Raw genomic sequence first — 17,459 nt, forward strand, 5'->3', positions numbered from 1 at the left:
TACACCCCGATAGATACGGAGAGATACACCCCGATAGATACGGAGAGATACACACCGATAGATACGGAGAGATACACACCGATAGATACGGAGAGATGCACCCCGATAGATACGGAGAGATACACACCGATAGATACGGAGAGATACACACCGATAGATACGGAGAGATGCACCCCGATAGATACGGAGAGATACACACCGATAGATACGGAGAGATGCACCCCGATAGATACGGAGAGATACACACCGATAGATACGGAGAGATACACCCCGATAGATACGGAGAGATACACACCGATAGATACGGAGAGATGCACCCCGATAGATACGGAGAGATACACCCCGATAGATACGGAGAGAGACACCCCACAGATACGGAGAGATACACCCCGATAGATACGGAGAGATACACCCCGATAGATACGGAGAGATACTCCCCGATAGATACGGAGAGATACACCCCGATAGATACGGAGAGATACACCCCGATAGATACGGAGAGATACACCCCGATAGATACGGAGAGATACACCCCGATAGATACGGAGAGATACACCCCGATAGATACAGAGAGATACACCCCGATAGATACGGAGAGAGACACCCCGATAGATACGGAGAGATACACCCCGATAGATAGGGAGAGATACACCCCGATAGATACGGAGAGACACACCCCGATAGATACGGAGAGACACACCCCGATAGATACGGAGAGATACACCCCGATAGATACGGAGAGATACTCCCCGATAGATACGGAGAGACACCCCGATAGATACGGAGAGATACACCCCGATAGATACGGAGAGATACACCCCGATAGATACGGAGAGATACACCCCGATAGATATGGAGAGATACACCCCGATAGATACGGAGAGATACACCCCGATAGATACGGAGAGATACACCCCGATAGATACGGAGAGAGACACCCCGATAGATACGGAGAGATACACCCCGATAGATACAGAGAGATACACCCCGATAGATACGGAGAGACACACCCCGATAGATATGGAGAGATACACCCCGATAGATACGGAGAGATACACCCCGATAGATACGGAGAGATACACCCGATAGATACGGAGAGAGACACCCCAATAGATACGGAGAGATACACCCCGATAGATACCGAGAGAGACACCCCGATAGATACGGAGAGATACACCCCGATAGATACGGAGAGATACACCCCGATAGATACGGAGAGATACACCCCGATAGATACGGAGAGACACACCCCGATAGATACGGAGAGATACACACCGATAGATACGGAGAGATACTCCCCGATAGATACGGAGAGACACCCCGATAGATACGGAGAGATACACCCCGATAGATACGGAGAGATACACCCCGATAGATACGGAGAGATACACCCGATAGATACGGAGAGATACTCCCCGATAGATACGGAGAGATACACCCCGATAGATACGGAGAGATACACCCCGATAGATACGGAGAGACACACCCCGATAGATACGGAGAGATACACCCCGATAGATACGGAGAGACACACCCCGATAGATACGGAGAGATACACCCCGATAGATACGGAGAGATACACCCCGATAGATACGGAGAGATACACCCCGATAGATACGGAGAGGTACACCCCGATAGATACGGAGAGATACACCCCGATAGATACGGAGAGATGCACCCCGATAGATACGGGGAGATACACCCCGATAGATACGGAGAGATACACCCCGATAGATACGGAGAGAGACACCCCGATAGATACGGAGAGATACTCCCCGATAGATACGGAGAGAGACTCCCCGATAGATACGGAGTGATACACCCCGATAGATACGGAGAGATACACCCCGATAGATACGGAGAGATACACCCCGATAGATACGGAGAGACACACCCCGATAGATACGGAGAGATACACCCCGATAGATACGGAGAGACACACCCCGATAGATACGGAGAGATACACCCCGATAGATACGGAGAGATACACCCCGATAGATACGGAGAGATACACCCCGATAGATACGGAGAGGTACACCCCGATAGATACGGAGAGATACACCCCGATAGATACGGAGAGATGCACCCCGATAGATACGGGGAGATACACCCCGATAGATACGGAGAGATACACCCCGATAGATACGGAGAGATACACCCCGATAGATACGGAGAGATACACCCCGATAGATACGGAGAGATACACCCCGATAGATACGGAGAGACACACCCCGATAGATACGGAGAGATACACCCCGATAGATACGGAGAGATACACCCCGATAGATACGGAGAGATACACCCCGATAGATACCGAGAGATACACCCCGATAGATACGGAGAGACACACCCCGATAGATACGGAGAGATACACCCCGATAGATACGGAGAGATACACCCCGATAGATACGGAGAGATACACCCCGATAGATACGGAGAGATACACCCCGATAGATACGGAGAGATACACCCCGATAGATACGGAGAGATACACCCCGATAGATACGGAGAGATACACCCCGATAGATACGGAGAGATACACCCCGATAGATACGGAGAGATACACCCCGATAGATACGGAGAGATACACCCCGATAGATACGGAGAGATACACCCCGATAGATACGGAGAGATACACCCCGATAGATACCGAGAGATACACCCCGATAGATACGGAGAGACACACCCCGATAGATACGGAGAGATACACCCCGATAGATACGGAGAGATACACCCCGATAGATACGGAGAGATACACCCCGATAGATACGGAGAGATACACCCCGATAGATACGGAGAGATACACCCCGATAGATACGGAGAGATACACCCCGATAGATACGGAGAGATACACCCCGATAGATACGGAGAGACACACCCCGATAGATACGTAGAGATACACCCCGATAGATACGGAGAGATACACCCCGATAGATACGGAGAGATACACCCCGATAGATACCGAGAGATACACCCCGATAGATACGGAGAGACACACCCCGATAGATACGGAGAGACACACCCCGATAGATACGGAGAGATACACCCCGATAGATACGGAGAGATACACCCCGATAGATACGGAGAGACACACCCCGATAGATACGGAGAGATACACCCCGATAGATACGGAGAGATACACCCCGATAGATACGGAGAGATACACCCCGATAGATACCGAGAGATACACCCCGATAGATACGGAGAGAGACACCCCGATAGATACGGAGAGATACACCCCGATAGATACGGAGAGAGACACCCCGATAGATACGGAGAGAGACACCCCGATAGATACGGAGAGATACACCCCGATAGATACTGAGAGGTACACCCCGATAGATACGGAGAGATACACCCCGATAGATACGGAGAGATACACCCCGATAGATACGGAGAGAGACACCCCGATAGATACGGAGAGATACACCCCGATAGATACGGAGAGATACACCCCGATAGATACGGAGAGATACACCCCGATAGATACGGAGAGATACACCCCGATAGATACGGAGAGATACACCCCGATAGATACCGAGAGATACACCCCGATAGATACGGAGAGATACACCCCGATAGATACGGAGAGGTACACCCCGATAGATACGGAGAGATACACCCCGATAGATACGGAGAGATACACCCCGATAGATACGGAGAGATACTCCCCGATAGATACGGAGAGATACACCCCGATAGATACGGAGAGAGACACCCCGATAGATACGGAGAGACACACCCCGATAGATACGGAGAGAGACTCCCCGATAGATACGGAGAGATACTCCCCGATAGATACGGTGAGATACACCCCGATAGATACGGAGAGATACACCCCGATAGATACGGAGAGAGACACCCCGATAGATACGGAGAGAGACTCCCCGATAGATACGGAGAGATACACCCCGATAGATACGGAGAGATACTCCCCGATAGATACGGAGAGAGACACCCCGATAGATACAGAGAGATACACCCCGATAGATACGGAGAGATACACCCCGATAGATACGGAGAGATACACCCCGATAGATACGGAGAGAGACTCCCCGATAGATACGGAGAGATACACCCCGATAGATACGGAGAGAGACTCCCCGATAGATACGGAGAGATACACCCCGATAGATACGGAGAGATACTCCCCGATAGATACGGAGAGAGACACCCCGATAGATACAGAGAGATACACCCCGATAGATACGGAGAGATACACCCCGATAGATACGGAGAGATACACCCCGATAGATACGGAGAGAGACACCCCGATAGATACGGAGAGAGACACCCCGATAGATACAGAGAGATACACCCCGATAGATACGGAGAGATACACCCCGATAGATACGGAGAGATACACCCCGATAGATACGGAGAGAGACACCCCGATAGATACGGAGAGATACACCCCGATAGATACGGAGAGAGACACCCCGATAGATACGGAGAGAGACTCCCCGATAGATACGGAGAGAGACACCCCGATAGATACGGAGAGATACACCCCGATAGATACGGAGAGATACACCTCGATAGATACGGAGAGATACACCCCGATAGATACGGAGAGATACACCCCGATAGATACGGAGAGATACACCCCGATAGATACGGAGAGATACACCCCACAGATACGGAGAGATACACCCCGATAGATACGGAGAGATACACCCCGATAGATACGGAGAGAGACACCCCGATAGATACGGAGAGAGACACCCCGATAGATACGGAGAGATACACCCCGATAGATACGGAGAGATACTCCCCGATAGATACAGAGAGAGACACCCCGATAGATACGGAGAGAGATACCCCGATAGATACGGAGAGATACACCCCACAGATACGGAGAGATACACCCCGATAGATACGGAGAGAGATACCCCGATAGATACGGAGAGAGACACCCCGATAGATACGGAGAGATACACCCCGATAGATACGGAGAGATACTCCCCGATAGATACGGAGAGATACACCCCGATAGATACGGAGAGATACACCCCGATAGATACGGAGAGATACACCCCGATAGATACGGAGTGATACACCCCGATAGACACGGAGAGAGACACCCCGATAGATACGGAGAGAGATACCCCGATAGATACGGAGAGATACACCCCGATAGATACGGAGAGATACACCCCGATAGATACGGAGAGAGACACCCCGATAGATACGGAGAGAGATACCCCGATAGATACGGAGAGATACACCCCGATAGATACGGAGAGATACTCCCCGATAGATACGGAGAGATACACCCCGATAGATACGGAGAGAGACACCCCGATTGATACGGAGAGATACTCCCCGATAGATACGGAGAGATACACCCCGATAGATACGGAGAGATACACCCCGATAGATACGGAGAGATACACCCCGATAGATACGGAGAGATACACCCCGATAGATACGGAGAGAGACACCCCGATAGATACGGAGAGATACACCCCGATAGATACGGAGAGATACACCCCGATAGATACGGAGACACCCCGATAGATACGGAGAGATACACCCCGATAGATACGGAGAGAGACACCCCGATAGATACGGAGAGATACACCCCGATAGATACGGAGAGATACACCCCGATAGATACGGAGAGATACTCCCCGATAGATACGGAGACACCCCGATAGATACGGAGAGATACACCCCGATAGATACGGAGAGATACACCCCGATAGATACGGAGAGATACACCCCGATAGATACGGATAGATACACCCCGATAGATACAGAGAGATACACCCCGATAGATACGGAGAGAGACACCCCGAAGATACGGAGAGATACTCCCCGATAGATACGGAGAGATACACCCCGATAGATACGGAGAGATACACCCCGATAGATACGGAGAGATACACCCCGATAGATACGGAGAGATACACCCCGATAGATACGGAGAGATACACCCCGATAGATACGGAGAGATACACCCCGATACATACGGAGAGGTACACCCTGATAGAGACAGAGAGATACACCCCGATAGATACGGAGAGATACACCCCGATAGATACGGAGAGATACTCCCCGATAGATACGGAGAGATACACCCCGATAGATAAGGAGAGAGACACCCCGATAGATACGGAGAGATACACCCCGATAGATACGGAGAGAGACACCCCGATAGATACGGAGAGATGCACCCCGATAGATACCGAGAGATACACCCCGATAGATACGGAGAGATACACCCCGATAGATACGGAGAGATACACCCCGATAGATACGGAGAGATACACCCCGATAGATACGGAGAGATACACCCCGATAGATACGGAGAGATACACCCCGATACATACGGAGAGGTACACCCCGATAGATACAGAGAGATACACCCCGATAGATACGGAGAGATACACCCCGATAGATACGGAGAGATACACCCCGATAGATACGGAGAGATACTCCCGATAGATACGGAGAGATACACCCCGATAGATACGGAGAGATACACCTCGATAGATATGGAGAGATACTCCCCGATAGATACGGAGAGAGACACCCCGATAGATACGGAGAGATACACCCCGATAGATACGGAGAGAAACACCCCGATAGATACGGAGATATACACCCCGATAGATACGGAGAGAGACACCCCGATAGATACGGAGAGACACACCCCGATAAATACGGAGAGATACACCCCGATAGATACGGAGAGATACACCCCGATAGATACGGAGAGATACACTCCGATAGATACGGAGAGATACACCCCGATAGATACGGAGAGATACTCCCCGATAGATACAGAGAGATACACCCCGATAGATACGGAGAGATACACCCCGATAGATACGGAGAGATACACCCCGATAGATACGGAGAGATACTCCCCGATAGATACGGAGAGATACACCCCGATAGATACGGAGAGATACACCTCGATAGATATGGAGAGATACTCCCCGATAGACACGGAGAGAGACACCCCGATAGATACGGAGAGATACACCCCGATAGATACGGAGAGAAACACCCCGATAGATACGGAGATATACACCCCGATAGATACGGAGAGATACACCCCGATAGATACGGAGAGACACACCCCGATAAATACGGAGAGATACACCCCGATAGATACGGAGAGATACACCCCGATAGATACGGAGAGATACACTCCGATAGATACGGAGAGATACACCCCGATAGATACGGAGAGATACTCCCCGATAGATACGGAGAGATACACCCCGATAGATACGGAGAGATACACCCCGATAGATACGGAGAGATACACCCCGATAGATACGGAGAGATACACACCGATAGATATGGAGAGATACACCCCGATAGATACGGAGAGATACACCCCGATAGATACGGAGAGAGACACCCCGATAGATACGGAGAGATACACACCGATAGATAGGGAGAGATGCACCCCGATAGATACGGAGAGAGACACCCCGATAGTTACGGAGAGATACACCCCGATAGATACGGAGAGATACACCCCGATAGATACGGAGAGATACACCCCGAAAGATACGGAGAGATACACCCCGATAGATACGGGGAGATACACCCCGATAGATACGGAGTGAAACTCCCCGATAGATACGTAGAGATACACACCGATAGATACGGAGTGATACACCCCGATAGATACGGAGAGATACACCCCGATAGATACGGAGAGATACACCCTGATAGATACGGAGAGATACACCCCGATAGATACGGAGAGTTACACCCCGATAGATACGGAGAGATACACCCCGATAGATACGGAGACATACTCCCTGATAGATACGGAGAGATACTCCCCGATAGATACGGAGAGATACACCCCGATAGATACGGAGAGATACACCCCGATAGATACGGAGAGATACACCCCGATAGATACGGAGAGATACACCCCGATAGATACGGAGAGATACACCCGATAGATACGGAGAGATACACCCCGATAGATACGGAGAGATACACCCCGATAGATACGGAGAGATACACCCCGATAGATACGGAGAGATACACCCCGATAGATACGGAGAGAGACACCCCGATAGATACGGAGAGAGACACCCCGATAGATACGGAGAGATACTCCCCGATAGATACGGAGAGATACACCCCGATAGATACGGAGAGATACACCCCGATAGATACGGAGAGATACACCCCGATAGATACGGAGAGATACACCCCGATAGATACGGAGAGATACACCCCGATAGATACGGAGAGATACACCCCGATAGATACGTAGAGAGACACCCCGATAGATACGGAGAGATACAACCTGATAGATACGGATAGATACACCCCGATAGATACGGATAGATACACCCCGATAGATACGGAGAGATACACCCCGATAGATACGGAGAGAGACACCCCGAAGATACGGAGAGATACTCCCCGATAGATACGGAGAGATACACCCCGATAGATACGGAGAGATACACCACGATAGATACGGAGAGATACACCCCGATAGATACGGAGAGATACACCCCGATAGATACGGAGAGATACACCCCGATAGATACGGAGAGATACACCCCGATACATACGGAGAGGTACACCCTGATAGAGACAGAGAGATACACCCCGATAGATACGGAGAGATACACCCCGATAGATACGGAGAGATACTCCCCGATAGATACGGAGAGATACACCCCGATAGATACGGAGAGAGACACCCCGATAGATACGGAGAGATACACCCCGATAGATACGGAGAGAGACACCCCGATAGATACGGAGAGATGCACCCCGATAGATACCGAGAGATACACCCCGATAGATACCGAGAGATACACCCCGATAGATACGGAGAGATACACCCCGATAGATACGGAGAGATACACCCCGATAGATACGGAGAGATACACCCCGATAGATACGGAGAGATACACCCCGATACATACGGAGAGGTACACCCCGATAGATACAGAGAGATACACCCCGATAGATACGGAGAGATACACCCCGATAGATACGGAGAGATACACCCCGATAGATACGGAGAGATACTCCCCGATAGATACGGAGAGATACACCCCGATAGATACGGAGAGATACACCTCGATAGATATGGAGAGATACTCCCCGATAGATACGGAGAGAGACACCCCGATAGATACGGAGAGATACACCCCGATAGATACGGAGAGAGACACCCCGATAGATACGGAGAGATACACCCCGATAGATACGGAGAGATACACCCCGATAGATACGGAGAGAGACACCCCAATAGATACGGAAAGATACACCCCGATAGATACGGAGAGATACACCCCGATAGATACGGAGAGAGACACCCCGATAGATACGGAGAGATACACCCCGATAGATACGGATAGATACACCCCGATAGATACGGAGAGATACACACCGATAGATACGGAGAGAGACACCCCGATAGATACGGAGAGATACACCCCGATAGATACGGAGCGATGCACCCCGATAGATACGGAGAGATACACCCCGATAGATACGGAGAGATACACCCCGAAAGATACGGAGAGAGACACCCCGATAGATACTGAGAGATACACCCCGATAGATACGGAGAGATACACCCCGATAGATACGGAGAGATACACCCCGATAGATACGGAGCGATACACCCCGATAGATACGGAGAGAGACACCCCGATAGATACGGAGAGATACACCCCGATAGATACGGAGAGATATACCCCGATAGATACGGAGAGAAACACTCCGATAGATACGGAGAGATACACCCCGATAGATACGGAGAGAGACACCCCGATAGATACGGAGAGACACACCCCGATAGATACGGAGAGATACACCCCGATAGATACGGAGAGATACACCCCGATAGATACGGAGAGATACTCCCCGATAGATACGGAGAGAGACACCCCGATAGATACGGAGAGAGACTCCCCGATAGATACGGAGAGATACACCCCGATAGATACGGAGAGATACACCCCGATAGATACGGAGAGAGACACCCCGATAGATACGGAGAGATACTCCCCGATAGATACGGAGAGATTCACCCCGATAGATACGGAGAGATACACCCCGATAGATACGGAGAGATACTCCCCGATAGATACGGAGAGAGACTCCCCGATAGATACGGAGAGATACTCCCCGATAGATACGGAGAGATACTCCCCGATAGATACGGAGAGAGACACCCCGATAGATACGGAGAGATACACCCCGATAGATACGGAGAGATACACCCCGATAGATACGGAGAGGTACACCCCGATAGATACGGAGAGAGACACCCCGATAGATACGGAGAGAGACACCCCGATAGATACGGAGAGAGACACCCCGATAGATACGGAGAGAGACACCCCGATAGATACGGAGAGATACACCCCGATAGATACGGAGAGATACTCCCCGATAGATACGGAGAGAGACACCCCGATAGATACGGAGAGAGACACCCCGATAGATACGGAGAGATACACCCCGATAGATACGGAGAGAGACACCCCGATAGATACGGAGAGAGACACCCCGATAGATACGGAGAGATACACCCCGATAGATACGGAGAGATACACCCCGATAGATACGGAGAGATACACCCCGATAGATACGGAGAGAGACACCCCGATAGATACGGAGAGATACACCCCGATAGATACGGAGAGAGACACCCCGATAGATACGGAGAGAGACACCCCGATAGATACGGAGAGATACACCCCGATAGATACGTAGAGATACACCCCGATAGATACGGAGGGGGACAGATACCCCGACTGATGATTTGGGTGCCAGCCCGTTCATTCCCGATGCAGCGGCCTGGCGTCCATCGCCACTCCCGCGCCCACTCAATCTCCTTCTTTCTCTCAAGCAGAATGCTCCGGGCCTCGCTGCTCCTCCGCCCTGTCGCCAGCTGCAGAGCGGGTGGCGCGCCGGGCTGGTTCGCGAGAGACTGGCACGCGGCGGCTGACGGCCGCGGGGCGCCCAGCGTCAGGCCGCTGAGTGATGCGGCCAGCACCGGCGATTCGGAATCACCGACCGAGACAGCCAGGGGCGCAGCCCCGGCCTCTCCAAGCGGCAGCGCCAAGCCGCCCAGGGAGAGGCCCACCGTTTACCAGGAACGCTTCATTCCGTTCGACAAGAACGTCCTGCACCTCATGTTGCTGAAGGTGAGCAAACAAACCGGCGGTGAGATGGAGGGAGAGTGGAACGGACGGAGCGAGAGACAGGAGAGAGAGAGCGAGGGTGGCACACAACTGCGGTTGTGAGAGAGACAGGGTGGCACAGTGGGGGCGGTTAGGTGGATTGGCCGTGTTAAATTGTCCCTTAGTGTCCAAAGATGTACAGGTTAGGTGGATTGGCCGTGTTAAATTGTCCCTTAGTGTCCAAAGATGTACAGGTTAGGTGGATTGGCCGTGTTAAATTGTCCCTTAGTGTCCAAAGATGTGCAGGTTAGGTGGATTGGCCGTGTTAAATTGTCCCTTAGTGTCCAAAGATGTACAGGTTAGGGGGATTGGCCGTGTTAAATTGTCCCTTAGTGTCCAAAGATGTGCAGGTTAGGTGGATTGGCCGTGTTAAATTGTCCCTTAGTGTCCAAAGATGTGCAGGTTAGGTGGATTGGCCGTGTTAAATTGTCCCTTAGTGTCCAAAGATGTACAGGTTAGGTGGATTGGCCGTGTTAAATTGTCCCTTAGTGTCCAAAGATGTGCAGGTTAGGTGGATTGGCCGTGTTAAATTGTCCCTTAGTGTCCAAAGATGTACAGGTTAGGTGGATTGGCCGTTAAATTGTCCCTTCGTGTCCAAAGATGTGCAGGTTAGGTGGATTGGCCATGTTAAATTGTCCCTTAGTGTCCAAAGATGTACAGGTTAGGTGGATTGGCCGTGTTAAATTGTCTGTGTGTCCAAAGATGTGCAGGTTAGGTGGATTGGCCGTGTTAAATTGTCCCTTTGTGTCCAAAGATGTACAGGTTAGGTGGATTGGCCGTGTTAAATTGTCCCTTAGTGTCCAAAGATGTACAGGTTAGGTGGATTGACCGTGTTAAATTGTCCCTTAGTGTCCAAAGATGTGCAGGTTAGGTGGATTGGTCGTGTTAAATTGTCCCTTAGTGTCCAAAGATGTGCAGGTTAGGTGGATTGGCCGTGTTAAATTGTCCCTTAGTGTCCAAAGATGTACAGGTTAGGTGGATTGGCCGTGTTAAATTGTCCCTTAGTGTCCAAAGATTTACAGGTTAGGTGGATTGGTCGTGTTAAATTGTCCCTTAGTGTCCAAAGATGTGCAGGTTAGGTGGATTGGCCGTGTTAAATTGTCCCTTAGTGTCCAAAGATGTACAGGTTAGGTGAATTGGTTGTGTTAAATTGTCCCTTAGTGTCCAAAGATGTACAGGTTAGGGGGATTGGCCGTGTTAAATTGTCCCTTAGTGTCCAAAGATGTGCAGGTTAGGTGGATTGGCCGTGTTAAATTGTCCCTTAGTGTCCAAAGATGTGCAGGTTAGGTGGATTGGCCGTGTTAAATTGTCCCTTAGTGTCCAAAGATGTACAGGTTAGGTGGATTGGCCGTGCTAAATTGTCCCTTAGTGTCCAAAGATGTGCAGATTAGGTGGATTGGCCGTGTTAAATTATCCCTTAGTGTCCAATGATGTACAGTTTAGGTGGATTGGCCGTGTTAAATTGTCCCTTTGTGTCCAAAGATGTGCAGATTAGGTGGATTGGCGTTGATAAGTTGTCCCTTAGTGTCCAAAGATGTGCAGGTTAGGTGGATTGGCCATGTTAAATTGTCACTTAGTGTCCAAAGATGTACAGGTTAGGTGGATTGGCCGTGTTAAATTGTCACTTAGTGTCCAAAGATGTACAGGTTAGGGGGATTGGCCGGGTTAAATTGTCCATTACTGTCCAAAGATGTACAGGTTAGGTGGATTGGCCGTGTTAAATTGTCCCTTAGTGTCCAAAGATGTACAGGTTAGGTGGATTGACCGTGTTAAATTGTCCCTTAGTGTCCAAAGATGTGCAGGTTAGGTGGATTGGCCGTGTTAAATTGTCCCTTCGTGTCCAAAGATGTACAGGTTAGGTGGATTGGCCGTGTTCAATTGTCCCTTAGTGCCCAAAGATGTGCAGGTTAGGTGGATTGGCCGTGTTAAATTGTCCCTTAGTGTCCAAAGATGTGCAGGTTAGGCGGATTGGCAGTGTTAAATTGTCCCTTAGTGTCCAAAGATGTACAGGTTAGGGGGATTGGCCGTGTCAAATTGTCCCTTAGTGTCCAAAGGTGTACAGGTTAGGTGGATTGGCCGTGTTAAATTGTCCCTTAGTGTCCAAAGATGTGCAGGTTAGGTGGATTGGCTGTGTTAAATTGTCCCTTAGTGTCCAAAGATGTACAGGTTAGGGGGATTGGCCGTGTTAAATTGTCCCTTAGTGTCCAAAGATGTACAGGTTAGGTGGATTGGCCGTGTTAAATTGTCCCTTAGTGTCCAAAGATGTGCAGGTTAGGGGGATTGGGCGTGTTAAATTGTCCCTTAGTGTCCAAAGATGTACAGGTTAGGTGGATTGGCCGTGTTAAATTGTCCCTTAGTGTCCAAAGATGTACAGGTTAGGTGGATTGGCCGTGTTAAATTGTCCCTTAGTGTCCAAAGATGTGCAGGTTAGGTGGATTGGCCGTGTTAAATTGTCCCTTAGTGTCCAAAGATGTGCAGGTTAGGTGGATTGGACGTGCTAAATTGTCCCTTAGTGTCCAAAGATGTACAGGTTAGGTGGATTGGCCGTGTTAAATTGTCCCTTAGTGTCCAAAGATGTGCAGGTTATGTGGATTGGCCATGTTAAATTGTCCCTTAGTGTCCAAAGATGTGCAGGTTAGGTGGATTGGCCGTGTTAAATTGTCCCTTAGTGTCCAAAGATGTGCAGGTCAGGTGGATTGGTCGTGTTAACTTGTCCCTTAGTGTCCAAAGATGTGCAGGTTATGTGGATTGGCCGTGTTAAATTGTCCCTTAGTGTCCAAAGATGTGCAGGTTCCTGGGTGGTTTATCTTTATTTACAGCGGTCCCTGGGTGGTTAATCTTTATTTACAGTGGTCCCTGAGTGGTTTATCTTTATTTACAGCGGTGTCTGGGTGGTTAATCTTTATTTACAGTGGTCCCTGGGTGGTTTATCTTTATTTACAGTGGTTCCCTGGATGGTTTATCTTTATTTACAGTGGCCCACGGGTGATTTATCTTGTGCAGGTTAGGTGGATTGGCCGTGTTAAATTGTCCCTTAGTGTCCAAAGATGTACAGGTTAGGTGGATTGGCTGTGTTAAATTGCCCCTTAGTGTCCAAAGATGTGCAGGTTAGGTGGATTGGCTGTGTTAAATTGTCCCTTAGTGTCCAAAGATGTACAGGTCAGGTGGATTGGCCGTGTTAAATTGTCCCTTAGTGTCCAAAGATGTGCAGGTCAGGTGGATTGGCCGTGTTAAATTGTCCCTTAGTGTCCAAAGATGTGCAGGTCAGGTGGATTGGCCGTGTTAAATTGTCCCTTAGTGTCCAAAGATGTACAGGTTAGGTGGATTGGCCGTGTTAAATTGTCCCTTAGTGTCCAAAGATGCGCAGGTCAGGTGGATTGGCCGTGTTAAATTGTCCCTTAGTGTCCAATGATGTACAGTTTAGGTGGATTGGCCGTGTTAAATTGTCCCTTTGTGTCCAAAGATGTGCAGGTTAGGTGGATTGGCCGTGTTAAATTGTCCCTTAGTGTCCAAAGATGTACTGGTTATGTGGATTGGCCGTGTTAAATTGTCCCTTAGTGTCCAAAGATTTACAGGTTAGGTGGATTGGTCGTGTTAAATTGTCCCTTAGTGTCCAAAGATGTGCAGGTTAGGTGGATTGGCCGTGTTAATTTGTCCCTTAGTGTCCAAAGATGTACAGGTTAGGTGGATTGGTCGTGTTAAATTGTCCCTTAGTGTCCAAAGATGTACAGGTTAGGGGGATTGGCCGTGTTAAATTGTCCCTTAGTGTCCAAAGATGTGCAGGTTAGGTGGATTGGCCGTGTTAAATTGTCCCTTAGTGTCCAATGATGTACAGTTTAGGTGGATTGGCCGTGTTAAATTGTCCCTTTGTGTCCAAAGATGTGCAGGTTAGGTGGATTGGCGTTGATAAGTTGTCCCTTAGTGTCCAAAGATGTGCAGGTTAGGTGGATTGGCCGTATTAAATTGTCCATTACTGTCCAAAGATGTGCAGGTTAGGTGGATTGGCCGTGTTAAATTGTCCCTTAGTGTCCAAAGATGTACAGGTTAGGTGGATTGGCCGTATTAAATTGTCCCTTAGTGTCCAAAGATGTGCAGGTTAGGGGGATTGACCGTGTTAAATTGTCCCTTAGTGTCCAAAGATGTGCAGGTTAGGTGGATTGGCTGTGTTAAATTGTCCCTTAGTGTCCAAAGATGTACAGGTTAGGTGGATTGGCCGTGTTAAATTGCCCCTTAGTGTCCAAAGATGTGCAGGTTAGGTGGATTGGACGTGCTAAATTGTCCCTTAGTGTCCAAAGATGTACAGGTTAGGTGGATTGGCCATGTTAAATTGTCCCTTAGTGTCCAAAGATGTGCAGGTTAGGTGGATTGGACGTGCTAAATTGTCCCTTAGTGTCCAAAGATGTACAGGTTAGGTGGATTGGCCGTGTTAAATTGTCCCTTAGTGTCCAAAGATGTACAGGTTAGGTGGATTGGCCGTGTTAAATTGTCCCTTAGTGTCCAAAGATGTGCAGGTTATGTGGATTGGCCGTGTTAACTTGTCCCTTAGTGTCCAAAGATGTGCAGGATCCTGGGTGGTTTATCTTTATTTACAGCGGTCCCTGGGTGGTTAGTCTTTATTTACAGTGGTCCCTGGGTGGTTTATCTTTATTTACAGTGGTCCCTGGGTGGTTTATCTTTATTTACAGTGGTGTCTGGGTGGTTTATCTTTATTTACAGTGGTGTCTGGGTGGTTTATCTTTATTTACAGTGGTGTCTGGGTGGTTTATCTTTATTTACAGTGGTCCCTGGGTGGTTTATCTTTATTTACAGTGGTGTCTGGGTGGTTTATCTTTATTTACAGTGGTTCCCTGGATGGTTTATCTTTATTTACAGTGGCCCACGGGTGATTTATCTTGTGCAGGTTAGGTGGATTGGCCGTGTTAAATTGTCCCTTAGTGTCCAAAGATGTACAGGTTAGGTGGATTGGCTGTGTTAAATTGCCCCTTAGTGTCCAAAGATGTGCAGGTTAGGTGGATTGGCCGTGTTAAATTGTCCCTTAGTGTCCAAAGATGTACAGGTTAGGTGGATTGGCCGTGTTAAATTGTCCCTTAGTGTCCAAAGATGTGCAGGTCAGGTGGATTGGCCGTGTTAAATTGTCCCTTAGTGTCCAAAGATGTGCAGGTCAGGTGGATTGGCCGTGTTAAATTGTCCCTTAGTGTCCAAAGATGTGCAGGTCAGGTGGATTGGCCGTGTTAAATTGTCCCTTAGTGTCCAAAGATGTACAGGTTAGGTGGATTGGCCGTGTTAAATTGTCCCTTAGTGTCCAAAGATGCGCAGGTCAGGTGGATTGGCCGTGTTAAATTGTCCCTTAGTGTCCAATGATGTACAGTTTAGGTGGATTGGCCGTGTTAAATTGTCCCTTTGTGTCCAAAGATGTGCAGGTTAGGTGGATTGGCGTTGATAAGTTGTCCCTTAGTGTCCAAAGATGTGCAGGTTAGGTGGATTGGCCGTATTAAATTGCCCGTTAGTGTCCAAAGATGTACAGGTTAGGTGGATTGGCCGTGTTAAATTGTCCCTTAGTGCCCAAAGATGTACAGGTTAGGTGGATTGGCCGTGTTCAATTGTCCATTACTGTCCAAAGATGTGCAGGTTAGGTGGATTGGCCGTGTTAAATTGTCCCTTAGTGTCCAAAGATGTGCAGGTTAGGTGGATTGGCCGTGTTAAATTGTCCCTTAGTGTCCAAAGATGTGCAGGTTAGGTGGATTGGCCGTGATAAATTGTCCCTTAGTGTCCAAAGATGTGCAGGTTTGGCGGATTGGCAGTGTTAAATTGTCCCTTAGTGTCCAAAGATGTACAGGTTAGGGGGATTGGCCGTGTCAAATTGTCCCTTAGTGTCCAAAGGTGTACAGGTTAGGTGGTTTGGCCGTGTTAAATTGTCCCTTAAAGACCAAAGATGTACAGGTTAGGTGGATTGGCCGTGTTAAATTGTCCCTTAGTGTCCAAAGATGTACAGGTTAGGTGGATTGGCCGTGTTAAATTGTCCCTTAGTGTCCAAAGATGTACAGGTTAGGTGGATTGGCCGTGTTAAATTGTCCCTTAGTGTCCAAAGATGTACAGGTTAGGGGGATTGGCCGTGTTAAATTGTCCCTTAGTGCCCAAAGATGTACAGGTTAGGTGGATTGGCCGTGTTAAATTGTCCCTTAGTGTCCAAAGATGTACAGGTTAGGTGGATTGGCCGTGTTAAATTGTCCCTTAGTGTCCAAAGATGTACAGGTTAGGTGG

At 49.0% G+C, this 17,459-nt stretch overlaps 1 protein-coding gene across 1 annotated transcript in view; it reads left to right on the top strand.

Moving 5' to 3' along the window:
• The window catches only part of LOC140405766 (transmembrane protein 143-like), a gene marked incomplete at its 3' end in the record, with an annotated part of 39,553 nt that overhangs the window by 13,454 nt on the left and 8,640 nt on the right, over positions 1–17,459 (top strand). Inside the window, exon 2 of the mRNA XM_072494201.1 lies at positions 10,868–11,162. Within this exon, the coding sequence (XP_072350302.1) occupies positions 10,869–11,162 (294 nt within the window). The remainder of the gene's footprint in view (positions 1–10,867; positions 11,163–17,459) is intronic.

The sequence above is a fragment of the Scyliorhinus torazame genome, unplaced genomic scaffold (assembly GCF_047496885.1).
Source record: "Scyliorhinus torazame isolate Kashiwa2021f unplaced genomic scaffold, sScyTor2.1 scaffold_205, whole genome shotgun sequence".
In the NCBI taxonomy this organism is placed as follows: domain Eukaryota; kingdom Metazoa; phylum Chordata; class Chondrichthyes; order Carcharhiniformes; family Scyliorhinidae; genus Scyliorhinus; species Scyliorhinus torazame.